At 38.5% G+C, this 27,983-nt stretch overlaps 1 protein-coding gene across 1 annotated transcript; it reads right to left on the bottom strand.

Annotated features, from left to right (window-relative positions):
• Positions 1–27,971, bottom strand: LOC104076525 (ubiquitin carboxyl-terminal hydrolase 46). The gene is made up of 9 exons (XM_009577424.1): positions 27,768–27,971; positions 15,361–15,441; positions 14,336–14,549; positions 11,875–12,104; positions 8,347–8,423; positions 2,671–2,754; positions 2,174–2,371; positions 1,252–1,330; positions 1–250 (listed from the first exon to the last, which is right to left on the bottom strand). Exons 1-9 carry the CDS (start codon positions 27,969–27,971, stop codon positions 149–151), a joined length of 1,269 nt encoding a protein of 422 aa, XP_009575719.1. The 3' UTR covers positions 1–148.
• Between the last annotated feature and the right edge of the window lie 12 nt (positions 27,972–27,983).

The raw sequence follows: 27,983 nt of genomic DNA, 5'->3' as shown, positions 1-27,983 counted from the left end.
GTCAATATCACATAAACCATTTAATTGGAGACAGGGTCTATCGTTGTTCAACCGTACAAGAAGTGGTCTGTGTAAAAGTCAGTTAAGGGGGACTGTCACCTTCTTTTGCGTGGAGCATCGTTGTGTGCAATTGTCACAGTTTGCCAGGTCACTCTCTTGACTGATAGAATAAAATATAGCCGGACTCTGAATTTTTTGATATATCAGAGGTCAGACCATAGAATTCTTCAATAGCTTGAGCATCTATTTTCTGCAAAATAAATAAAAAATTTTCATGTGCTGTTAGGTAAAAGAAATACCAAACATGGATTAAATGACTGTATAAACACAAAAGACAAATTCAGTTATTTGTTTCAGGGTAGCAATTACAAATTCTGTTTGCAATTTAAGCAGTGAAAGGGTAATGTTCAGGGGCTAAGCCCTACTGGTCTCATGCATGGAAGTCGATAGGAATGTTTGTCTCAGTGAACCTAACTGAATTAGGCTTTTTCCAATAACAGAGAGACTCCTTGGAATGCAGTAGTGAACACTGTTAAGACACATAAATGTGACCATGTGATCCCATCTTTCCAAAATTTCCAGAAACCCTCTTCAAGACATGCCCATGAAATGTTCCAGTGCTTACTTTCCTCCATTGGATTTACTCCTGGGAAATCAGACTCAAGGCCTCAGTTTTGCCAAGGTGCCACAATGACATAAAGAGTTTGCTTAAGAATGAAATTGCAAAATGCTTAGAGAGAATCTGTAATAGCTGTGGGCCAGATCCTGCCCTAATTTACATTCAGACAAACCCAGATCGACTACAGAATCCAGACTTTCTTGTAACTTCCCAATTGTTCAAAAATTAAAATTCTACAGCAATGCTAGCTTTATCCAGTCCAATTTTGCCAACTGATATTGCCAAGGATTGCAACATAGTTCCTGGATATTTTAGGTTTTAATGAATTAAATGGATTTTATTAGATACAGAAAACACTCCAAATTAAACCCCTGAAGTCTGATATTAAAAACGTTTGATGTTGCTCTGAAATAAAACAACCCCCTCTGACATTGACAGAGTAAGAACTACAGGAGTAATAATTTTGTTTGCAATCTTAGTTCCTAACAGAGTTGAGCTAAATGTCACATTACAACCAAACTGTGGCTTTGCAGACTAGTAATCTATACCCAAATCTGCATCAGAATTTTAACCCCAAATAGAGAAGAGAACATAAACACAAAAGTTGTGCTCATGACCTTCAGCATACTGACCTCTACAATGTCATCATCAAACAAGAGCCAAAATCCATGACTTTTCACAATAGTAATATAATGCCCCCGATTAGGTCCACTAGAAAGCAAAACAGAAACACAAACCCCAAAATATTAGAAGATACTGTTGAGTCCATTTTGATAAGTCACATTTCTGTATGCAAGCAGAGTGAATTATAACTAAATGTTATGAAGAACATACTAAACCCACCCCTGGTGGTACAGTAGACATTTACTCCTTTCACCTTTTTACTGACTTGTTGCAAAGACTTCATCAACTGAAAGCTAAATGTGTTGTTTTCATCTGTGCCACAACCATTTGCAAATTAACCTATAGAACACTTAACAATTTGCTCATGGCAGGCATCAACAGTTGCAAATATTTTAAAAACATTATGAACTAAATTTAAGGGGGAAAATTGTTTGATATCAACCATGAATATTTAGTAACATACAGTCTTTGAGAAGGGGGAGAACAAGTCGTATTCCTAGAGCCCCGAGGATTTTTCTGTTTGTTTCATATTTGCCAATACCCCATATGTGAGAAGCTTTATTAAAGCTATCATTTTCATTGCCTTGACAGGAGACCAATTTGATCTGTTGTAAGGCCTACATGCTAGCAGCGTCTGGCCCTCACAGAGTCCTGGCTCCCAAGCTCTCTAAGTGGGCTGATGAGGAAGGAGAAAACTCTGTTAATATAAGCCAGTCTTGTGACTTCTGGAGGCCTGAGACATTATTTTTTAAACAAGTACAGATTTACTATGAGGGAGGGTGGCTAAGAGATTCAGGCCAAGACACAGGCAAGTTGGTGTAGCAGCAGGGTTTATGTCCTCCCTCCCACTCTCCTCACATTTTGTCAGGCATGCCTCTGCCCTTGGCAAATGTCTGGCAGTAGCTTGAGGTATACATGAAAGTATCTTACCTTCCACAGTGAACAACAACAGCTACCAAGTCGTACATCCGATCTAAGTTGACAGCATCGCCAGATGTGTTGAAGAGACGTAACTCCAGAGGAAATACTACACGATAAGACAGCTTAGTATACCTGTGCAGTTGCTCCATATACTTGAACCTCTTGAGGTGTAAGGCAAGAATCATTGGCAGTTTTTTTACTCTCATCCTGTGAAACCATTAGAGTGCATATGATAAAGACCTGACCAGTTCAAAGCCATTCTGTCTTTCCTTAATGAGTAAATATTTGCATTATAAAAGCACTTTGTAAGTAAAAGTAGTCAACTAGCAGTAGCTTCTAGACTAAGACACATGTAATAGCTTTGAATCTGACTGTAGGTTCTCTGGCCCACGCAGAGAATGCAGTTGGAGTGTAAGGCTTCTAGGTATCTAAACACAAGAAATATCAAGGAGGAGGTTTGTCAAAGCCCAGGAGGGACATGGTGAAATAGCCTGCTCTTCGCTTACCTTTTCTGTGCCTCTTGTTTACTGCAGCAAGTTTCACAGTAGTATTTCTGTTCACTACATAATGTCTCTGTGTTACTGAAGTCTCTGTAAATAAATACAATTATCAGTTCTTAAAGGATCTTAACACTTTTGCCCCACTTGGGCTGATGAACTGGAACCCTAAAAAGATACACAAGATGAAATCCTCTCTCCACTGAGTCTGCTGAGTTCTAAAACATCTAAAGCAACTGTACTGGGGTTTGCAAAAGGACTTAAGGTATCTGGCTACTATGACAGCCCTGTATTAGGAGCTAAGGCCCTCCATACGGTACAGGTGGAAGGTCAGGTATCTCAAAATGGGACTTGTATTCTGGTCTCTTACATGTTAAGGGGCTGCCTAGACTTGGGTGTAGTCATCAATCCATCCAGTCCCTTTTTAAAATATTTGCAGAATGGAACATCTTCAAGTGCACTTCTATCGTCCCCCAATAGCTCACATTTTATGGTGTTCTTCTGTAAGATACGTTTGAATCCTCTTACACAGAAGTAATAAATTGAACTCAGTTTTCTGCATCCTCTAACCTCTTGAACAGTCATCCAGAAGTTATTTGATTATACCTTCTTGTTGTGTAAAAAGGAAAGTGTCAGCTAGTATAGAAGATTTTGTAAGTCCTGGTCAAGTAAATACACATGGAAACATTTCTGGATTGAGCTGTTGAAGCGAGAGAGGCAGAGGAAGGCTGGTTTGATAGTGTCTTTCAGTTCACAGAGAAGATTTGTCGGAAGTCGCAGTGCTGAAATGCTTTGGAGCAGAATTTTAGGTACCAAAAAAACCTTAACTGTAAAAAAAAAACCCAGTAATTTTTTGTCACCTCTAGTGTTATATTGCAGCTGAGCAGGTGTTTTGAGAACTGTAAATGCAGACAAAAGCACCTATCTTCCACTTTAAGCACACAGGTTTTCTTGTGACATTGGGCCTTAAATAGATATCTGAAGTACAGAACTGTCCCGTTGATTGCACCTACATTGTACCTAGTAGACTTCTGAACTCCAGACAAACTCAGACCCATTCAGACCCAATAAACTCCATTCTGCCATTGCTGTTCATATACACGGAGGCTGAAGCCGCACTGTCAGCAAGTTCAGCCTGCTCTCAGAGTAGGCAGCACCAGAATCATCTTACGAAGACAAAGGGAGGATTCTGGATGATTATTTCTTCCTGGCATCATCACCACAGGGGTAGATGGGAGAACTGAAGACTCTATAGATTGCCAGGACATAAGTATGAGAAGTTACTTACATAACTTATAAAAGGGGATGATTTTCCATTTTCAAGTTTTAAGTTCTTTAAGGTTGACAGAGCATAACAGAGAGGCATTTCGTATGACAGAATAATATTTGTATTGAGAATGCTTTTACTAGGTTTTTTTCTTTATATGGTCTTAAACAATTTGGTCAGAAAGTGCTAAAATTTAGAACAAAATACATCTCTTGAAAGATAAGTTGTAAGAAAATTTTGATCATAATTTTTATCTAAAAGAAAAAAAAAAAACATGATAGCTGGAAAGGTTATGCTTCAGTGGTAAACACTGACCTCGAATATATGATTTCAGATTTGAATTTAAAGACAAAATTAGCTGAATTCAGCCAATTCCTCTGAAAAACATGGTAACATTTCAGGGAATCGTAAGTGAAGACATGAAACTTTAGAAAAGGTTTGAGACAGATTATATGTGTGGAGAACATAATGCTGCAAGATTCAGTAAAATGCGCTTGTGTAAGTTTTAGGTCTTCTGTTAAGGAAAGAGTCTGATGTTTATTTTCAAAGCTGAAAGTCTCAATTTAAAAAAAAAAAAACCAAACAAACTTGTGGAATTTATTAGTTTCCTTCCTACCTCAAAGTGAAGCAATGGAAATAATATTTTTCTAACATAAAGAAACATGTTCAGATGGTAGAAATTTGGTAGAATTTTTCTGTGCCAAGCCTCCCATGACAACTTTTTAAGCTCAGAATTTCTGAATTCCTTTTAAAATGTATTAATTATTCTGAAACCAACACTATCTAAGATTTTAAATGATAAGTTGACCGCTATGGGGATTACATCTGTGAAAGCCGGAGAAATATGCAAATACTTGATAAGCTGAGGGACATTCCGTTACATGTCCCTTAGCATTTGTTCTTTTGTTCCTTTGTCTTCTACTTCCACCTGACAGGCTGTTACCCTGTTCTACCAAAGCAGGTGAGGCATAGTCATGGAATTTAGAGGCACTACTAATTCACTTGTTCAGCACATATTAATTCCTTTTTCTGTACCAGGAACAAAACTGGTGGCATATTTATAAGCAATAAGTTTTTCCTTGGGGGAAGGGAGGTATGCAGGTGAGAATTAGATGCTTTGGCTGCCCTTTACAACTGCAACTTCAGTAGCTGTTTCATCAATCGAGAATTTTCAGCGTGGCATTTCTAATAGATGTTGAATGGTTAAAAACAACATGTCATTGACTGGAGTTCACGCAAAGTTTGCATGTACAAGAACTATAGGCTTGAGGAACTTTTCTCTATACCTGCAGAGCTAGTTTCAAGACATTTCTAACTCTTTCCTATTCCATTAACAGGCCAATCTATATCCTATTTATACGGTGTTTTAACAAGAGAAAAGAATTTTTAAATACACCCGCTCAAGATATATTAATTTATCATTGACCTCATGTGCTTCCACAGTCCGTCTCTCTACAGCCTCTATGGTACTGTGTGAAAGATGCTTTCTATTGTTTATATGCATAAATAATACAAATTTTCTGTTTTAAGAGCTGAGAGAATTCTTAGTGGAATAAAAAAGCACAGGCAGACTAGTTAAAAGTCAGGATCAAATGGACTGGTAAAATTTGCAACTCCTAGAGGAAATAAAAATAATGGATATGTACTATATTTGTTATTAGACTTCTGTTGCTTCAGCCCGATAGTCTACCCTGTAGAGTTAGACTATGCCAGAGGCTTGTATTCTTTGGACCTCTTATATACACAAGGACTTTTTAAACCTGAAAAGCTACAGAAATAATTAAAAAGAACATTCATCTGTAGTGGCAAAGAAATTCATTCTACTTAAATGTTATCTTGCACAACTTTTCTTTAATTTACCTTTTCAATGCAGTAGCACTTAAAGTTGTAAAGACACAGCAAAGCAGCTGATCAAAAAAAGGAAACAGCAAAGTTTCCAAAAAGAGTAATAACTTGGCCATTCCTATTAACAGAAACCACAAAAGCACTTACGCTTCATTTAATAATGCATAATACCATAGAGCAATGAGAGGAAATCCATATTCTAACTGAATATATGTTTTCTAAATAGAGGTAGAGGTGCTGCTAGTGTAAATGACAATCAGAATAGATGATAAGTGATCACTCTCTTCCGGTTTAATCTGTAAATAGCAACCGGCACCTCCCACCCCAAGAAAAAAAAAGTGATATTTTGCTTCCCTTTATTTCCAAAAGGAACAATGGGTGGACTTCAAAATGCATGTCATGCTGTTGGAGTGAAGGCAGATACTATACTGGGGTGTATAAACAAACTTTTAGGGCATCCATTCTTCTCAGGATTGTGTAGATTTCTGCTGGAATATTGTGCCTAATTTTAGGCAACTGCACTTCAAGAAAGATTGAGTTCAAGAAACAGGTTCAATTGGAGAGAAGGCCAAAGAGTAACGAACATCAGGAGAGATCTAGAGAAGATAGCCTGTGAAGGAAAGGTCAAATGACCTTAGGCTGTTTAACTTAAAAAGAAAGTGATGACATTCTTCTTGTATGTAAAAGGCTGCTGCTAAAAGGAAGGGGAGCAACCCCTGGTTTATGTCCAGAGTACACAGGGAAAGAAGAAATGGGCTTGAACAGAAACAAGGAAGATTCATGTTACACAGTGGGAAAAACTTGTTAGTAATAAGAACAGGAAGGACTGGGGTAGGCAATCGAGCTACTACTGCTAAAAGATCTCTTGGAACAGGTTGGACAATCTCATCCTGTCTGAGGTGGAGATAGGGGCTAACCTCTTGAGGTCCCTTTCAACTCCATCATTCACCTGTTGGTTACAGTCCAGATGCAGTTCAGATGCAGTTCTTTCACATCATAAGCTACAGCCACTGGCTGTTCGGTAATAGAAATGCTATTGGTACTTTTACTGAAGTACTCTGTGCCTTTGCATAAAACAGCCTTTTCAAACAAAACATTCCAGGAAGCTTAACAACTAAGAAATTAAATAAAAAATTGGAGAAAGCTGAAGGACAGATGGTAACTTATGTACAGCAGCAGTTTCTAACAAGTTCACCAGACTAAGCTGTAAGAAAAAGTCAGTGCTCTGTCTCCAGTAACCGTATATCATAGAACCAAATAACAACTCAGGTTAGAAAGGATCTCAGAAGATGCACACTTCAGCCTCCTTGCATGTCAGTGATATTTCAAACTGACTTTGAACACCATAGGGAAAGGTAAGTAATGCTGACAAAAACAAGTTCAAAGTAGTGGCTACAGTGCAGCATTTAAAAGTGTGCAAACAAAATCCTGTAGTACCAATACTCATTCAATTATCGGTGACCATGAACAGGCAAAGGGACAATGGGGAAAAAAAAGAAAATAATACACTCCTTTCCAAAGCTGCTCTTCAGTTTGCTCACCTTTTAAAATGAGGTTACTTACTGCTGTGTGGACTACTTGAGGGCTAAGGACTGCTACAGTATCCTACAGGAGACTGAACAGAAGTTGAGAAGGAAAAAACTTAATGGACCTAGCACTTTAAAATGTAACAGAAGTTACTTAGTACAGTTGTGGTATCCACAGAGAAATCACTGCTTTCTGACTCAGAAATGGTTAATACCTCATATGCTTTCTCTTTCTGTAACTCCCAGCTTGGGGTGAGATGCCAGGCAACCCTTCCTAAGCATTCCAGAATAACTGTTAAATGCAATTTCAAACTTGGTAGCAATTTTGGAGCTTGAAAGAGTAATTTGACCAATTGATAATCATTACCTTAGAGCAGCAACATATTGTCTTAAATCTAGATACCGGTTTATTGTATCAATGCCAAAACTCTGGATATTTTAAATCTTTCAGAATAATCATCCATGCAAGTCTGAAAATTATTTTGTTCTCTGAAGTATTTGTTTAATAGTTAAGAGTGTACTAGGAGCAGAACTGAAACTTGGAATAAAAGACTTTTCCCCATAATTTTAGGATGAGACATAGAATAAGAAACTTATATGGCAGAAAAGTAGACTTTTGAAATCTTTTGCTCTCTAGGGACACTTGCACTCATTCTGCAAAGCACACACTTAACTTTTAATATGCACATAAGTCCTAATCAACAAAGCACTTGAGTATGAGCTTAAAGATAAGCACACTTAAATCCCTTTGAAGCCAATTATTATTCTGCAGCAATTCTTCCAGATGACAAGGTAATCAATTATTTTCCCCAAGAGATGATTTTTTTTCTCTTTCAAACACATACGTTGAAAGAGAAAGCGAGTAAAACAAAATACATTAATGTCTATTTTGTCATTAGAGGAAACATCCAGTTTACAGTCTTTTTCTTCTGCTTAGGAAAAGCTCAAAACCCAGTGTTATTCTACTTCTCTTTTCTGTACCTACTAGACTTGGAAAACTTAGCGAAGTCATACAGAAATATCTGCCAAAGAGATGCATTCATTTACCTTAGACAGTGTGTAATTGATGTGTTCTGCTCCACATCAACAGAAAGGTCAAGAAAATCTTCATCTTTGCTACTAACCTGTCGCAAAAAATATACATGTAAAACAGAGACTTAGTAAAATGTCATCCATCTAAATGCTGTTTATATTTATGTGCAAATGCTAAAGATAGAGCAATTTTTGCAGAAATAAATTACACAAAATAATTCATTTCAATGCTTGTAAATTTTTTTTCTAGTTCAGCGTGACTATGTTTATTAGTAACTCTACCAATGCAGCTTTCGTATAATTTACCTTCCCACCAACCATGGGCCAGTGACCCCAGTCTACTGTTCATTAAAGGGGGACCATCATCCCCTATATTAGCTATGACTGGTGCATTACATGTGTTCCCTTGTTATGCAACACAGCCTAATTTCTTATTTTACTGGAATTTTATTTACCCTTTGTATAAAATATTACACTATATAATCACAGTTTGTGCCCTACATAATTATTTCCACTATTAAGGATGCAATGAAGATATTTTCCAAATAAGCACCTGTCAAGAAATGTCATATTTAACCATGTTATATTTTCTCTCCAGTGAGGATTCAAAAGGCTGGCTTTATATTTCTGGTTGACACAGCTGCATTTCCCCATTCAATATTGTTCCTGGTCAATAATTTTGATTAAAAAATTAAAAGATTAAAGGTAAAAATGGCCAAGTGATAGTATTTTGCAAAATAATTTCCTTTTTGCCAATTTTTTTTAGATGGAACAAGAGGAGAAAAATTCTAATAAATAGTTTTTGTTTAAAAAAAGTAACGCCCAACATTTTCAGAATGACAGATCTTGATTTTTGCTCTGAAAATGATTTTTCACTTTGAGTGTTTAATCTTGAAGATGAGGTAATGTAAAAAAAAAATCATCCAACCGGATAATTGGTGTAATACTTCAACTGAGTCAAAAAGACTGTGGAATTACGTATGGCACATGAATTTAGTCATATGCGTAACAACTAATTCTGTTTATAAAATGTTGCTTGAACACTCCATATTTTGCCTCCTATGACTAAATTTCCTTAGAATAACTGAATCAGATGATAGGATAGTGAAGTTCAAATCAAGAACTTGAGTGAGGGGTTGAATCCATTGTTCTGACGCAAGGCCCTCATGCTCAAATTTCTGCAATTCTGTGGATGTGAAAGTTAGGTACTACTTTCAGCTCATCTTTGCGTTATGTCAGGGATCCTATAAATGTGGTGAATGCAGCCCATATCACTCCTGAATCCAGAGGAACACCTTTAGCAGGATGAATTTTGACATTATCAAAGATGTACAGAGGTATAAAGCACACCCAATTGAAATGAACAGCAGTTCTTCAAACAAAAATCCTCCCTGAGACATAATTCGACCCACGGGGGACAGGAAACCACAAAACTGGCAACAATCAACTGCAGTATAAACATACAGCTAGAATTCGAAAGATAGAGCAACAAAACTTCAGAGAACATTGTGTTTCTACGGCTGGAACTAGAGTTCTGTCAGACACACTGCATATCAAGAAAGAGGTTAAATACTTGGAAAAATCTTTGGCAAGTGTAGTGTTTCATCTGAATACCACAAAGAAGCTAGGAATTTTGTTATTGATTTCAGTGCATCAAATATTTACTGAAAGGGGAAGATGAGCTAGCTGGAGTTAGAATAATACAGAACAAAATGAAAGGTAGCTGGAAAACCAGATTCAAACTGCTCTCTTTGTAAGTGAGAATAAGAACTGCTGGAATCTGAATGATTCTTCATGCACTACATATGCATATTTTAGCAAAGGAACACCTTTTAATCCATTTTACTATTTCCCAAAGATTTCAAGATACAATAATACAAGAAAAACAAACTGGAGAAGTATCCTGAGTAGTATACAGTATTTCTGCATTCACAGGAAGCTACAGACAAGACTTCGTACAGCAGCAATACCTAGCACTATTTTTTCCAAAAAGCTTGGTCACTTTGAATTACAAATAGGGTATTGTGCAGTTTTGCTGTTACCCAAGGACACATCCTGTCTTCAGTACAGTTTGTCTGAGTAAACACTGGATATTGATTTAGAATTAGGCCACCACCATTTAAAGAAGCTTGTCAGTTAAAAAACAATTCTACCCTTTCACTTATTTTAACTTGCTATTATTACTCGGGGTTTTATAATTGAAATAGATTAAAGAATTAGTTTTCAATATCTCTCTCATGTTTTCACTTATACAAGCTTGTTCCAGGCTTGGTCCAACCCTTTTTTCATGTTGACTATTGTCCTGTATCTCTTTTTCCCCCTTCTCTGATCCAAATCCCTGGAGAAGTCATATTTTCTTGGAGTACAGAGCTATTCTTTGTGATTAGAAATATCAGAATATGTTCTTTTACACATCTGGTAGGACCTGGGTAGGGTTTATCTCACCTAACTTCAGCTGTCTAAAGTTAGGTATTTACCCTCAACTTGCTGTCTGAAGATACCTTCTCTGGGCACCTTCTCCCATCTTAATGCAGATAATCTAAAGTTGCATTTTCTTTAGAGGAAGTCCTTGATAGCGGTACTGGTCTGAGCTAAAAACACATGATTCTTAGGTCATTTTGCTGGCCCAGTTCACAGCATTGCTACACCAACAATTGCAACAGCTCAGTTACACCATGGAGCCAGGACAAGCTGTATGGAGCAGAATACCTGATACTGCTAAAAACTTTCTGTTTCATGAAACAGCCTAGAGACAGATGGAGAGAGGTTCCTGCAGGAGCTCCTCTGCAATCTCCATCATCTACAGAAGGAGCTGAGAAAACTAGTTCATCCTTGACACCTACCTTTTACAAAGCAAAGGTTAGGTGAGGCTAATTCCAATCTTTTTGGAAAGTCAGTGTCACTGTTCTCCCCAAAACAGATTTTTTTCCTGTTTGTGTTACTCTTTCACATAGCAACCTCACAGAGAGAAACTTTTTTTTTTTAATATTTCTTTTCCCTTTAAGTAGGAGCATGCGATTGAAAACCACAGAAATCAATAGGAGATTTGCAATCAGGTTTCCTAACTAAAACTAATTTTTACTCATACTTCAAACGTAAGAGACTTCAAACTGACAGCATCCTCTAGAAAGTATTAGGGAGATAAAAGAAAACATACGGTTTGTTAATGACAAACCCTCTGTATGCCAGTCACATTCTTAGGATTGAATTAACACAAATTCATCTTAACATTTCACTTATTCATGGAATAATGATGTGAATATCTTTTCCCAAAGTTACAGTAATAAGGAAGGGTATTGATTAACTAGCAAAGATTTTAACTGTAGAGATATGTATTAGGACAGCAAGACTTGGCATAGGTTAGCCAAGTAATGCTTAGAAAAATAAATTTTTAGAAAAGAATATACTCACTTCAAGAAGTAAAGTCTACAGGAATATCCACAATTCTCAGATGTCTGAAAAGATTCATATATTTATATATATAAAATGTATCTATCTATTAATGGGCAACAACCAAAAAAAAAAATCTATCCCAATGCTTACGGTTTCACAGTTCAAACATCTAGTTTCGTTAGTCAGTGTTCCCTGAAAAATCTCATGCACCCAGGTGAGTTCTTGTTTATTGTTCTCTTCAGCTTCATTCATGTTGCCATTTTTCAGTTTCCCATTTTGCTTTTCTTGTTTCTTCTCCTCCTGCAAAATGTCTGCAATGGTGTTGAGCAGGTAATTTAAAAACTCATGTGCATCCTGCTGCATGTAGTTGTCAAAGAGATCTGTGAAGAAGAGAGTCGAGATTTCTAAAGCTGAATATATCCTTTCCTTCAAGAAAGCAAACTAAATTCATTATTTCTTTCCAAATACATGTATTGGCCCTTGCTGAGCAAAGTATTTAGAATCATGCCAAAGAGCAGTTTTGCAGTCACACTGGCTTCAGTAAAGCTACTTTGGGGGAAGGCTTCATCCCACCTAACTTCAGCTGTCTGAAAGGTTACTCTCTTCTTTGGAGTTGGTTGTGTAGGCTCCCACTACAGTCAATGAAGAAAGCAAGAGGGTGACTCATCCTAAATTAATTCCTTAGACTAGATGCCTAACTTTAGGCAACACTGACTCCCACCCATATATTCCAAGTCCCTCAGACATTTAGCAACATCACAGAGTTTGGACAGTAAGACACATGGCTGGGGAAACTGAAGACATTGGATGCTGACACATACTAGTGTACTGTGTCTGGCTGGGGTGGAGTTACCTTTCCTCATAGCAGCCCATACAGTGCTGTGCTTTGTTCGTGTGGCTAGAACGGTGTTGATAATGCACCAATGTTTTGGCTATTGCTGAGCAGTGCTCACACAGCATCAAGGCTGTCTCTCCAATGCCTTCCCCCCCCACCCCCCCCAAAAAGGCTGGTAGGCTGGGGGTGGGCAAGAGGTTGGGAGGGGACATAGCTGGGACAGCTGACTCAAACTGACCGAAGGGATATTCCATGACATGTGACTTGTGTTCAGCAATAAAAGCTAAGAGAAAGGAGGGGCAAGGGATTATTAAGGCATTTGTCTTCCGAAGAAACTCCTACACATACCAAGGCCCTGCTTCCCAGGGAGTAGCTGGAAATCACCTGCTGATGGGAGGTAGAGAATAAATCTCCTTTGGTTTTGCTTTGCTTCCCCATGTGGCCTTTGCTTTTTTTTTTAAACTGCCTTTATCTCAACACACCAGTTTTTTTCATCTTATTTTCTCTCCATGTTTGCTGAGGAGGTGAGTGAGATACAGGTGGGCACCTGGCAGCCGGACAAGGCTAACCCAACACAAATAGTAATAATAACACACCTAACAAAGCTAATTTTTCACACACAAGTCTGATGAGCAGAGACTTGTCCTCTTCAATAAGAAATGCATGCAGGAGGAGGGCAGAATATCTCAGTGGTGATTTAGTAGAGACTTCTCCAGTGAAGGCTTAATTTGCTCACCATGTTGAAGAAAAAAGAATCTGTATTCCCAAGAAATGTCTTTTTTTATCCCTCTGCTCCTGAAAATGCTCACATGGATTTCCTCAGAAAATATTGCACAGATCCTTCGGCTTTGCAGTGCCTAGCCTGGACACACAGAGTCTGGCCCTCATTTTAACAAGCTGAAAACACAAGATCCAGTCCCTAAAAGTGATCCCCAATGGTGTGGGGGCATTTATCACTAGATGACTCAGAGCTAACTTTGTCACACTTTCAAACACCTGCTCTGGTATAAACAGTCTGCCCATTTATATGCTGTCACCAGGAAGCAATTTCTTCCAGGTGTTTGACTCGTACTTTGTCTCTTCATTCAAAGCTCCCCTGTTTCTAAGCATACCACCCACATTGATATGAATCCAGGCCAAAATGGAGCTGTGTGGCAGGCTTCCTTATTTCAAGATGTTCCTCATATCCCTTAGACAGAACTACTATAAGATTAGGCATATGCTGTTGCCAACCTAATGCTCAAAAAGGGCCTGATGCTTCACAAAGTAAGACTGTGCCCACCACTTCTAAGAACAAGAGCAGCAGTTGACTGCTGTACACCCCCACATAATACAGTTACCTATCCTCCGGGGTGTTTTGGACTAGTTTGCCACTAGTGCCTGAAGCACTCCTAGGTCACACAGTTTCTATACTGCCAACTCAATGCTTCTGTCTGCCATACTCCACAAAAAAAAAAAAAAAAATTAAAAAATTACAGCAGAGTATCACCCTATTCCAGCCCTAGCTCGCTGTACAGTGCAGTCTGTTCCACCATGCTGTAAAAACATCATTAATTCATGCACCTCTGGGAACTTACAAAACCTGGTATGGTTATTTCAAGCATAATATCATGTACACAGATACTAAAATATTAATATCTGAAGCCCAAAAAGTACTAAAAGCAATTTACAAATCTAACCTGAACATCGGATTAATATGATCACATTGCCCAATATTTATTTATACTTTCCTGATCAATGTATGAATATCTAAGAGGATTCCAGTTTTACACTTACCGTTCTCTTTTCGTAACCTTGATATGAACTTCTTTGGTGGAATAACTCCAACTTTCTTCTTCTGAGTAGCAATACTGTGGAAAAGATCTGCCAGGCAAGTCAAGAGATTTTCCTTCTTTTTCTGTTGGGCCTTGTATGATAATACATTTTCCCGAAATGGCCGGCAAAAATACAATGCCTGCAGCACGGAGTTACAGTAGCAGGTGTTCCCAAACTGCCATGTAAAATTAAAAACAATCTTAATCCCTGTGCATCACAATAAAACTAGTTGCTTCATTCAACTTCTGGCTTCTGTGCCCCTGTCACATGCCAGCCATTTTGCCATGCAGCTGCTGTAGGAATATATTTCCACACCCACCCCTGACACTTCACAGGAAAAAACTATGGTGTTCTAAATTAACTAGGGTACAAAGTAAAAGTTTCCACTTGCAAGAGATATATGTGTTGTAGCAGATCTTGTTAAGCTTGTTTCCATATATTAATACATTCTTGCTGGGCTCTATCTTACTGCTCAGTAACAAAATGACTAAAGTTTTCAATGGAAAGAATTACTATATCTGTTTTATTCATATGGGAACAAACAAGTGATTAAAAACCTTCTCAATCATTCTCTCCTCAGTCAGTTAAAAAAGCTCCTCCTAAGAGAGTCCCCAATGCAGACTGCTGTACCTAAGCTTGTCCATACTTCCATCGCTTCCTCCTTCACGTTTTATAGCTAAAATAGAGTTTTAACTGTATTGAAGTGTAAGTTCTAATCACTGGAAACATTCATAGAACAGTAAACTGTTTTCTCCGGGAGCGTATGAAGCTATCTTCAAACATCTGATGCAGCTTTGCAACCCACTTTGCCTAAAATTGGAATGTGAGCAGCACTTTTTCAAAAAAAGACAATCCTTCTGGGAAGATAATGTGAACATGGTAAAACAGGGGGGGGGGGGGGGGGGGGGGGGAAGAAGAAACCAAAGTTCAAGTAACATCAAAGCCTTAGTTCTGTATATGGTTTGCCTACTGAAAATGGTACTTACATTGACCAATCCAAAGTAGTGTTCATTGATTGGAAACTGCTCTGGGCCAATGTCTTTTTCCAGAGCAGAGGCATTGGTGCCCTATAAAAAAAGAAGGAAGAAATTATTTAGAATATTAAGATTCTAAAATAAAGTTATGAACAGCATCAAGACAGAAACTCATTTTTTCCTTTCAGCTACAATTAACCAAGCTAACTCTGTCTTACTAATGGGCAAGCACAACAGTCACATGAGCCAATAAAAATATTTGCAGTTCTAGGTAGTGGAGCTGGCCTGACCTGGGCACTCTAGTAGTGGCTGATTAGAAGTGAACAGGTCACAACAACAGTGGCTCTCCCCACACTCACCTCCCCCTTATTTGTACTGCGTACGTGAACAGCAGGATGCCATTACCCTCTTGCCTCATAAAGATACTTGTGGATCTTAAGCAAAACCTTTAAAGCTACCTTGGATAAACCAGTTCCTAGATGTAAGGCAGGTTTTCTAAACACTACTGAAACTCCTCTGAATCCCTTCCAATCTGTCAGCAGCCTTTAACAATACTTGGGTTCCTGACTGGCACCCAGTTCTAGTAACATCTAGTTACATCTAGTAACATAAACCTTAAAAACAAGTGTAATATATCTGCCATTTTGTCCTATCTAGCATCAAAGGGTGCATAAGCCCAAGTACTGTTACTTCTCTTAGTCACTGCCTTGGTGTGGCAAGTTATGTCCAGCTGTGTCTTCACTCCAACAGCAAAGTTGCTTTCACAACTACTGGTTGGTGAAGTACAACCACTAATTTTGTATGTTACCTGTAGTTTTGCTATATTAAAATGCGCATTTTAAAACAAGCTTAGATTACCAAGCAAGCAAGCTAGATTACTGCCAAAGCAAATGTCATCACTCCTATCCACTCTATAAGCATACAGATCCCTGTAGGACCTCACAAAAAATGCTGTATTTGGACAAGTATTTCCTACATACATTTATTCAAGACCTATCAGTTAGTCAGTTTTTAATCTGCATGATAATTGCTTTACTGACATCATACATTTATTTCCTTACTGAGCATGCTCTGCAGTGTGAAGCATTAATATATTATGCCTTGATTTCCATCACACAAGAACAGCACAGGTGGTTGACTTTCATAAAACCATGTAAAATGCCCCTATAAACATGCCAACATGTAAAACATCTAAAAATTTCTGAAATTTCCTGTGTTCCTGAGGTTTGCTCAGAGACTTCATCAGCTAAAATTTTCAAAGTTACTGGTAATCAAATTCAATAATTCTCATGTCCCTTCCCCGTCTTCTCCCCAAAGCCTGATCTGTGTTTCCTTACTGCATCTACCATCACCACTGCTTGCTATATTACATTATTATTTCATGTCAGCTCATCAAAAGATGATGATTTTAGTCAACAGAATCAGTGGTGTGAAACTCAGCACAGGTGCTCTTTGAGAATTTGCAAGCCTTGAAAGTAAAACAGCTGCTTCACGTTGGCAGCTTCCAGAAAAGCTCCGAAGATTTTGTATTTCACATCCCCTTATCAGACCTCTCGCCAGTCTCTCCCTTTCTCTCACATACACATAGCTCATTGCTCAGACCAAGTGTGTGTGATTTCCCTGACATTCCCTTTGAGACTGAAGTACTTTACCTGCACAAGGCTCCATGCAAAGCTTAAGGGATACGCTATATGTCCTCACCAGGCTCTGCTAAGCCTCAGTGAGAAACTTGGAAAAAGGAATGATCTATACAAAGCAATTATTGCCTACCTTTCAACAGAGATGACAGTGTGATAATTATATAAGTTTCATATGAGGATTAGTTTCTTTGCTTGGAAAGTCAGCCTTGCCAAAGATGCACAGATTTAGCAAAGCACCTGACTCCCCAAGAGGAACTGATAGACATTTGCCTATCTGATATTAACAGTGAAGCAAACAGCCACTGTTACCCTCAAAACCTTGTCTGATAAAAGAAAAACATGACTACAAAAGATTAATGCAGCTTCTGAAGAAAACCATCTTCATATTAATACTCATTGTACAGCATTCAGATCAAAGCAAAGGTTTTCTTCGATGACACTTTTAGCGTTCAAATCAAGTTCCCTAACATAAGAATGAAATGGGTGTTTTTCCAGATTTGCAGGAAGTATTTTCCACACTGAAAAAAATTCTCCCTCTAGAATTCATGGAAAATAATATCTCTAAAATGTAACCTCCTACTCTTTCATAAACTACAGGTTAGCGTATGCTGTTAGACAAGCAGAATGCTCTGCTAACTAGTTGCTCCTACATTTTGCCTTTTCTCCAGGGCCAGGGTTTCTTACTTCGGGGGATGCCAGGTGGTTTGACAAATCCTTTCTAGCATTTAAATTGTCTTGCAAATACTGTGAGAAAGAACAAGAATCAGGATTTACCAAACAAAATTATCACTGAAAACCAAACAAATCCATGATGTGCACTAACTGATCTTCATATAAAAGCTATACATTGCATGGAAATTTCCAAAGTACATGCTGTTGAAACAACATATGCTTAGTAACAGCCCGTCATAGAGCTTTACTTCTTCAAAACCAGGCCTTGGCTGTTCCAAATATAAAACGAAGCACGGTATGCCAGTTTCCCAATAAAATAGAGAGACTAAATTCAATCTTTGGGTAAGCTGACATAACTCCCATGGACTTTGTTAGGAGTTGTGCCTTCTTATATCAAGGGCAATTTCAGTCTGGTTTACTTTAAGGTCTCCAAAAAGATAGTGTTAAATTCATAGAAAGAGAAGAGTAGGAAAACAGGTAAGAAGCACAGAGACCTAATATTTCAAAGCAGGATATATTTCTTACATGGAGAAAAAAGTGTAGACAGACTATTTAGTAAACTCAAACCATGCCACGTTGCATATATATATTACATGTTTTGCATAGGAAGTCTCCTCAAGAAGCAGTTGACATGATGGCAGAAGAAATGATTTGAAATTTTTCCAGCCAAAGTATACCAGAAACTGTCCACCCAAGCCAGATTTAAACTGGAAAAAAAATGTTATTACAGATGTGTTAAAGATGATTCAGAACTCAGTTGAAACCAACCATGTCAAATATAGAAAACATATTAGCCTGTTGAGGTTAATCTACAGCAAAAATCAACCATGACTATTTAACATGGTTTTAAGCAAGGTTGTGCTTGTTCCCACTCCCAGGCAAGTCATTCTGGTCCCTTCTGCAGTGAAAACCTGCTCAAACATTTTTAATACAACCCATTCTCTATGGTTTTACAGAGAGTCCTGTGCTTCAGCTAGGAGAAATATCTTACCACAGCTGAATCTACTGTAGTTTCACAAAAAACAGCAAAAGTGGCAGTGCAGCCACAGAGCTGAAATGAGGAGAGACCACTTAAGTCAATGAACTGGGATCTGGGACTATAAAATAAATTCATATCAGGGTATAAAGGCAATAAAGGAGACTGGCTCCTTCTTAAAAGAATACACTAAAGAAGGAAATGCAACAAAGTGACTGCGGTGGCCAGACCTCATGAGAATGAGAACTAGGTAAACGTGGAAACTCCTACTATGTATTCTGTGGTGTTGGTGAACCTTGATTTCTCTGAAGTTTTACCACTTAATTCAACAATCAGTATTCAGCCCTTATAAAATGGCAAAGACATACAGTTGGAGACATAGCCAAGCATGGGTCAATTCAGGCTAAGCCAAGATTTCTATCACAGTATCACTCCAAAAACATTCTGGCCATATGACCTATATTTTTTTCCTCTTGTTATTTTGCTCTAGGCCTTCCAATGGATAAGTCTGCCAGTTTTCAGCTGAAATTTCTGATAATGTTGCTAAGAGTTTAATTTGTGCTTTGCATCACATGAAACAGATTAAGTAAAAAAACCTCCTGTTCCTTTGCACTTTAGCATGTAAACAAAATAACAGTGCAGGGGGAAAAAAAAGACATCGGATTAGAGCATTAAATCACATGTAGCAAAATAACCTGAATACAATTATTCTAGGGAGGATGAGAAATGGAGTAGAGCTAATATGAAAGATACTGCAAACAGAAGACAGCAAATGAGACTAGACTTTCTAGTGTGATAGAGCTACAAAAAATGGCATTAACTTTCTAGAAATAGGCATGTGCTTAACTTAAAGTAAATGAGTGTAGTAAAGGAATTAGGACATTTCATAAGTCACCTATGGAAAACCTATTAAATAGGTATCGCCAAACAGAAACACAGTATGAGTAACCATCAAACAATAAAATACAAAATAAGAAATAACAAGAAATATTTTGTTCACAAGAAAATCTAAAAAAAACCATAAAAATTGAATCATGAAAACAGAAATTTAACAAATATATGAAGAACAAGAGATCAATGAAGGAAGATGGCTGGTCCATGACAAAGGGCTTCAGATCATATACAGCTGTGAACTAAATTTTTTATCTTAGTATTCAGGGAAAGTGAGCGCAATGTGCTAGAAATACAGTTGTTTCCTGAAGGGAGAAACTGAAGTCTTAAGACAAACTAAGGGTGACGTCTGGGCTGGTAGAAGAGAAATTAGAATAAAAATAGAAATGGCTTCAGGGCCAGGCAGCCTGAGTTTCAGGATTTTGGAAGGCAAAGCATATGGGAGGGAAGGGAAAAAGAAGATAAAGAAAGATGTGGAAGGCCTCCTGGCCAACAAATGGCAGTGATGGATAACTCAAAAGAGAGGAAGCAACTGTAAATTAAATCCAAACCTAGCTCCCAGAAGCAACACAAAGAAAACAAGAGTAAGAGAAGAGCAAGCAATATCACACCATGCAGTATATATGCAACTGCTTCCAATAGACATATCACCTGTCTTCGGTGTTGGACTTCAACGATCCTCAGGGACACCCTCAACTTTCAGAGAGGTATGGTGAGTAATTGGAATAGCTCAACCAGCCTTCTTCCAAACTCATAGGTATTAAATGTCAAACCTGAAATGTTTCTGTAATTTTTAAAGTGTAAGTCCACAAGATGGTTGGATTTAACCAGATCAGCTTTTTTTCTTTCTGAAAAGAAATGTTTTATTGTTCCTCCAGCAGAGCTATTTTGGGTCTTTGTTGTCACAAGATAAAAGAGGAGAGGATGCTATAAGAAACATAGGGGATCATAGTAAACAGTAAAAGGATATTGACTGACCAAAAAACCATTGTGTACTCATATTTTTGAAGGAAAGGTGATTTAAGACAATGTATCTAAATAAATTATTTCTATGCATTTTTTCCAAAGAGTTTTCCGATCATTAAGGCAAATTATAGGAGCTCGAAAGGAGATGTCTAGCCTGTTTTTTGCTGGATGCACTAAAGTATCTCTAATTACAGATCTAAGTATTACATAAACCATAAATAACTTCAGCTCTTTACTGTGTGATTATCAAGAAATGGATAAAAATTGAAAGGCCTGAAATTCTGAACCACTTAAAATCTTGGACAAAGTGTTTAAGGCACTCAGTCTTATATAGCTTAAAAAACTTGGTTTTCTCAAAGCACAAAGCAACCAAGTACTGGGAGTGAGGTTCTAGTGAAATGTTAAAATTCAGTATCTAAATCCGTAAGTAATTTTTAAAAAATATTGACCTTTAAGGTTCCCATGATTAGACAACCTTTACCAAACTGCAACTCAGTGTTCTTTCATGAGTCTGTCTCCATTCCCAGCTTAATTGTTCTTGGATTAGTGGCACTCGGGCTTTTGCTGGAACAAGTAGCAAAAACATTTTTTTTTGGCCAGTTTCCTTCTTCAGAACACATAACCTTAGGATGGCCTCACAAGTGAAAAAGAGACTGAGGTTTGCTTACAGACTATAATTTCTTCAAAAACATTTTTGTCTGGGCCACCCAGACTGCATACATGGTGCCTCAGAGCATTCTAAAGGCAAGGCACTTTCTAGACTTCATCACAGCTGCAGCAGCTGGAGTACTCTTTGATACCTGGAGGCAGAAGAAAGAATATCTTCATTAAATCTCAATATAACATGAGTTATGAGGGCTGCAGTTATGTTGCAGGACAGGTTTAGAATTCAAAATTATTTTTGACAGTCAATTTTTGACCATGTTTTTCTTTTAGAGAAATGCTCTAAAAACTGTTGAAATTCAACTGAGAGAAGTGCAAGGTTCTGCACATGAAGAGAAGAATTACCTGTACATGTACAGAATGGGAAACAGCTGACTAAGGTAGTAGTGCTTAAAAAAAAAAAAAAAAAAAGAAAAGAAAAAAAGAAGTCTAGAGACCATAGTGTAGTATAAGATGAATAAGCATCAGCTATCAGTGCTATTTCAAAAAAACACAACAACAACAAACGATGACAACGTAATGAAATTCTTATAGATAGGAGTCTACAAAGTTCTTAAAGTAGCTTTTCTGTTTAACTTGTCACTCGTAAGACTTAAGACAGGACCTTACATCCAGATTTGGGTGCTAGGTTTCAAGAAAGATGTTAACTGGAGAGAATCCAAAAGAAGGCAGTCAAAATGAAAAACTCAACTCCAGAGAAAAAAAGGGTTGAACAGGGCTGTGTTGCATAAGACAGAACAGGCTGAGGCAGGGCATGACAATATTTTCAAGTATATAGCATGTTACAGAAGGGAACTAGTCTATTCTCGATCTCAAGGCTGGTCAGGATGAGAAGTACCAAGCTCAAATTACAGTAATGTAGATTCAGGTAAGACATTAGGAAACAATCTAGTCGTAAGGACATTGAAGCTTTGTGATAGACTGCCTAGAGAGATGATGTAGTCACCATCACTGGAAATCTTCAAGTTTGACAGACATGCATCAGAAATAACACAGGTTTATCAAATGGAATTCTAGTGGACAGTTGGAGACTTTATTGTCCTAGGACAGTTTAGATGCAACTATTATTAGGTCATTAATTGTGAAATCAAATTAAATAACCATAATACACTCCAGTAATGGCTGGCTTGAAACTGTCAGCACAGCAGCCTTCTCTGCAAAGGCTGAGCATACCCAAGAACGTGCTTATAATAGAGCCCTGACGGTGGAGATGCAAGCTCATTTCTTCCCCAGAAGTACTGATATACTGTGGTGTTAAGAGTACATAATGTACATAAATGTATATAAGTGTATCTACCAAACAGCCAGACAAGGACAGTTTCTTGAGGCTAAAAGAAGATCAGCAGAAGAGACTTTGCTGTCTGCTTCTCTGACTAGCCATGATTTACACACCACAGACTGTGGCTCTTCAAGCCCATCAGAACTTCATCTCCTGCGTGGCACTTGCCCACCACACACAGTACATCAGGGTCCAGAGTCTGTTCTGGATCCCATCTCTTCCACAACCCTATCTCTTCCACAAAAATCCCATCTCTTCCACAATTCAGACTCACTTAGCCTTGCTTGAGCTGTAATTAGGAGGTTCCTTTATTATGGTGTTTAACATAACCACTGGTTTGCTCTTAATTCAGCAACTTGAAGCCAAAGACTATATGCATCTAAAAGAAACACACTAAACCACACATTGTATTCATGGATTGTCTTGTTGTGCTTATCTTCTAAACAACTAGTAAGTGCATGATAACCACTTTAGCCATAAAAAAAGATACTCACGCAAGACAAGCCTCAGTCATTAGTCCAGATTATACATTGGAAATTATGTATTAGGTTGTTTCTCGCTTTGCATATCCTCCTCTATCCAATAAAAAATATCTTTTGTGGACTTCTGTTTATCTTTTGATGGAATGCACACTTCCTGCTTGTCAGTCCAGTACCCATTTGTCAGCCATACTCTCAAGTTTCTCATTACTTCAGAAAGGTATTATAATAATTGGACTTCACATTCTCTATATTTTTCATATTTTTGTTTCTGTATTTTCTATATATAACATACTGAAATTTTGCACTCTTGAGACTACGCTTCTAAAATTACATTGTTTGAACTGCCTGTAACTAATCTTTTTAGATGTAAAAATCTATTTTCCTTTAGCAATCTAAATATGCCTTCAGATAGCTGTTTCACTGTCTTGGCATGTATTATTCTGCCTTAATCTCTGTTTATGAGAAGTTTTAAAAGTCATGAAGAAATATACACTGCAGGTTGTCCAAATGAATAAATCCAGCTGAAAGTCGTAGTGATCAATTCTGTAATCCAATAACATTCTTATTGTACGAAGCAGAATTTGACTATTTTTACAGCATTACAATTGTAATTTTTTTGATATCAAGTATTTTCCAAATCTAGGTTTGTAGTTTGAGTGCTCATTCTGCCAATGCCCTATGTTCAAACAAATCCTGCAATGAGTCTCTAAAATCATGACATTAAAAACAAACAAACAAACAAAAAATCCAACAGTTATTCTTATTTAAATGTTTCCTGAATGTAGAGACTCCCAGGCTTTTAATTTTTTCTCTACAACTAGCTTCTACGATCATTAGAAACTTTTTTTTGTTTTTAAAAATGAAAGCTGAAATTCACAGGTATTCACATAATTGCTGGTGAATTGTGTGAATGTTTTCCTGAAGAAAAACACCAGTTGTTATGAAACTCATAGAGGCTATGAGAAGAACGTGTAACATGAAAGCCCAATTAATACAAAGAAAAATTAATCTGAGGAACTGCAACTTTTTTTCCAAAGGATATCTATACAACAATAACCAGGAGCAACTGCGAGGTATCTCCAATGATACCTTGTATCAGAAGCGATCCGAATGTGTTCAGAATGTCCCATTTGTTAAATTGACAGAGCACTCTGAAGTGCAGATCGGATTATTTGAAATACTATTACAAAATTATGAAAGGGGGGATGAATACCTATTCTCAGCAGAATACTAAAAGGTATTTAGGAGAAATATGGTCCACAGAACTTGTTAGCCATCTCTGTAAAAATATATGTCAATGCATTCTGAAATGGTTAGATGTCCTTCACTGCACATACAGTAATATCCCTAGGCCACAGTTGCAGCATGAGCTTAACTCAGAACTCAAGGCTGTACCTTAACTCATCAACAGAAAAACATACTGTAGAGGATTTCAGTAAGAAACAATCTTAAAATGCCAGCATGTCTATCTACCTTTGAACCAGCATTTTGTACTTGAGTCACCGGGTTATCTCACAGAAACAATACCAAAGAGGATTACAGCATCCTAGGGGCTAAAAGCACATCCCTAGTTTGTGTCTACGGTCTACAAGGGTTACGTGGCACCAGGTGTTGGTATTCCCTCAAACAGGGTTTCTTCAGTGTATCTCATGCTTCTTCACACCTACTGTACCTGTCCTACATAAAAGCTGATGATTGCCTATTGTATACCTCCTTCTGTGGCGAACCTGGTGTGCAGACAGAGTGGATGAACTTTCCCAGTGTCTGAAAGGCAGGTAAAAAGATCTTGGGGACTAGATCCACTTTTCAGTGAGAGTGGCCACTGTGCCCACGTAAGAGTCCCACCAATTCCTCCAGGCACAGTTGTCTTCATCCCTTCCGCCCCAGCAGAACAAGTTTTAGCTCCTCGGTCTCATTAACCAAATCAGTGAATAATAACTAGTATGGTTGTTATTATAACTAGAGGGACAAAAGTGGTAAAAGACAATAGAGGAATTTTGTTTAATTCTAGAAGCTGTGCATTTGAATATTTACTACAAATAAATGTGCCAAATGGAAAGTTTGCACCTAACATTTTTTCTTACTGGTTAGCTCCTACTGTGTCTGCCTCAGCATGTGAGAGCTTATCCAGTGAATATATAGTACTAGATCTCTTTTGCAAGCAAGTTAAATAGTGTCCCTGGCTTCCTTGCTTCATTACACTTGTTTTGATCCTTCCTGAAAAAGACTGAATCTCTAGCATCTCCAGGAGACCAAAATTACAACCTGAGATACTAGACCTCAGGCAGTCAATTAAATAGCAAACATACATCCTAAAATGCTGACTAGCCAGGTTCCCTTGAGCTAAATTCATTCAGCCAAATTTAATCAATTTTTCCCCTTCAAGACATGGAAGTACTTGGACAAACAAATACAAAACTTTGTCAAGAAACGAATACCATTGAAAACATAGTCTATGTTGCATTCAGAGAAGGACAAGTATTTCAGGACCAACCTCTCCCTCTATCTCTCTCCCCCTGCCCCACCCTCCTCGCCCCCCAAGAAAATCAACCGGGCATCATCCATTTTTTTGCAAAAGTTAAGGAAAAAAACCTCTGTGAACACTCTCAAATGGAACGGGAATGGAAAAAGATAAAGAAGAACAAATTTTTTTTTTTCATTACTGTGTTCAACCAGATTAAAAAACTTAAAAACATACTATTATGCAGCATTATATACCAAAAAAAATTATATTACCTAAGAATTATGCAGCTATTTCTTAGTCCACAAATTGTAAGTAGTTCAGTTCTTCAAGCACTACGTTATAGTACAGGAACAAGGTCTGGGAATTAACATCCTTGGTAGATTTCTACAGATGCCCTAAATCAAACTAGCACTGCAAATATTCAGGTTTTATACAGGTAAAAAGTTTTCTCATATATCTCTATCCTGCCAAAGTCCCATTCTTATGGAGGGTTGTCATAGCTCCTCCCACAGACCGTTGAGTTCAAGTCCACCACCTCATCTAAGTGGACACATTTTTGGAGGAGCCATAATGCAGTGTTATCAATACTTCCAAGAATTTATGTTTCTCTTGCAGCCCCAAATTCCTGTAGCTTTCTGAAAATCTCAGCTTTTTTTCGTAAAAGAACTACCAGTCCCTGTGCATTATCCAGAAAAGACTAAATGTGACCACACAACACAACATCTCCAAAAGCTAAATACACAGACCCCAAGGAACATGTAGCTTTAAAACATCATTATCATTAACCCAACTTCACCTTCTGTCACAGTACTGTGACATGAGCTAGAATTCCCTTGAACTATGAGCCCTTGTATGCCTTTTCTGCCTGAGGCTCTAATTCTTCCCTTCGGTCTCTCCATTTCTCGCCTACTACTTTTGCAGGATATACTGGCAGCGACAGCTGAGCAGCAAATCATTAGAACAACCTCATCAGTTTTGCTATGAATCTGTTCAGTCTTTGGGAGAAGCGTACTGTATACAAGTGCATCTGCCTGAAGCACATGAAAGAAATCATGGAGTTTCTAGTACTTTATGACAATGCTAAAGTCTTACAACCACCTAAGAGTCTCCAGCTCCCCTTCATGTGGTGCTCTCTTATGCAGTCTGCAGGGCATCACACCCACCATTCATCAGCAATAAAAACCGGAGCCTGCCTCAGAAGGAAGGTAAGTACGTCCAGGTTTTCTCCTCAATCCTGTACTGTTTCCTAAACCTTCCTTTGCAGTATCCCTGGCCCACTGGACTGGAAATTATTAAGAACAATGAAAAGTTTAGAAAACTACTTACTGTTGGTGAGGAACGGTGAGCACCCAGATTATTTTACCCCAAGTCTGGATTTTGTATTAAGGTTTTTTAACCCCAAATCCAACCCTCCCTCTCTGCATTTCAGAGCAGGCGTTTCAAAGGGAGGACTGAGGCTTAAGTCAGAACTATGCGTGGGATGCCCTGGGCATCTGGTTGGAAATGGAAGAGCAAGCCCACTTAAGTGGAAGCATGGACACATGGAAGGGGAGCAGGCTTGCAATCTGCACGCCCTCCCCCAGACTGCTGCTGCTGACCCCGCAGGAGCCAGGCCTCTGGGGCTGTGCCTGTTGCCTTACCCTAGAGGTAGGCTCCATTCTCCAGGGCAGATGAATGGTATGTGTGGCATCACCAGCACAAGGCATGCTGGGGCACCACATGGAGGGAAGCTGGCAACTGCGAGTAGCTGCTCTTGAAGAACCTGGAAATAAGGGGGAAAAATACAGACTAAAACAACAAAATGTGCAGAAATAGGCTTCTCTTCTGTTTGTATTGGGGTGCTTAGCACACACCCATTTCTTTAGCAAGTTTATTACTGCCTCACTGTATTAATAAACCTTTGACAGACGAAGTTTGAGCTCTCCCTTCCCCCACCAAGAAGTTTCAAAAATCTAAACCCAATCAGATGCTCCCAGTTTGTTGGGATTAAAGTTAGACCCAAGCACAATGCAGAAAGTGTCCTTTCAACTGTTCCTGGGGAGGAAAATGGCAAAGTCTGAACATAACAAACAAAAATATTAACGTTTCCTTATTCCTTCCTAATTGCCTAGTCTGATTTAGAGAAAGCTAAGTGCTTCAAGAGTACTTAACAAACAGCAGGCCTCTCTGAGTGGCATGCAGTGCAAGCTAAACCCTGATGTTAGCTCTAAAGCCAAGACTTCCTAGAAGAGGTACCTAGCATCGGGATCCAAAAGCGTATTATCAGGCATCTAAACATCCTCGTTTTCTGTGTAACCTCGGGAGCTCCTGGTCCCATAAGACCACGGGGTACCTGCCTGAAAAGGTTAAATGGGGTCACTGACTTAATGTGGATTCAGAGCCCAACTTTTCGCAGGATTATTAGGGCAGGAGGAAGGGCAGGAGGAGGAAGGGCAGGCTGCGGCTCCGTCTGCAACGCGTATCGGCCGGGGCCAGCCCCGCTCCGGGGGGCCCGGCACCGGCTCAGCATCTCCGTCCCTCCCCGGCCCACTCCCGGGCTGCTCCGGGAAAACTCCTCGGGACATCGCCACGCTCCGGCGGCCGACTCCATCCCGGGCACGCC

This window comes from Fulmarus glacialis, unplaced genomic scaffold (genome assembly GCF_000690835.1).
Source record: "Fulmarus glacialis isolate BGI_N327 unplaced genomic scaffold, ASM69083v1 scaffold2510, whole genome shotgun sequence".
NCBI lineage: Eukaryota > Metazoa > Chordata > Aves > Procellariiformes > Procellariidae > Fulmarus > Fulmarus glacialis.
Note: the sequence above shows the minus strand (reverse complement) of the source record. Positions and strands in the feature narration are given on the sequence as shown.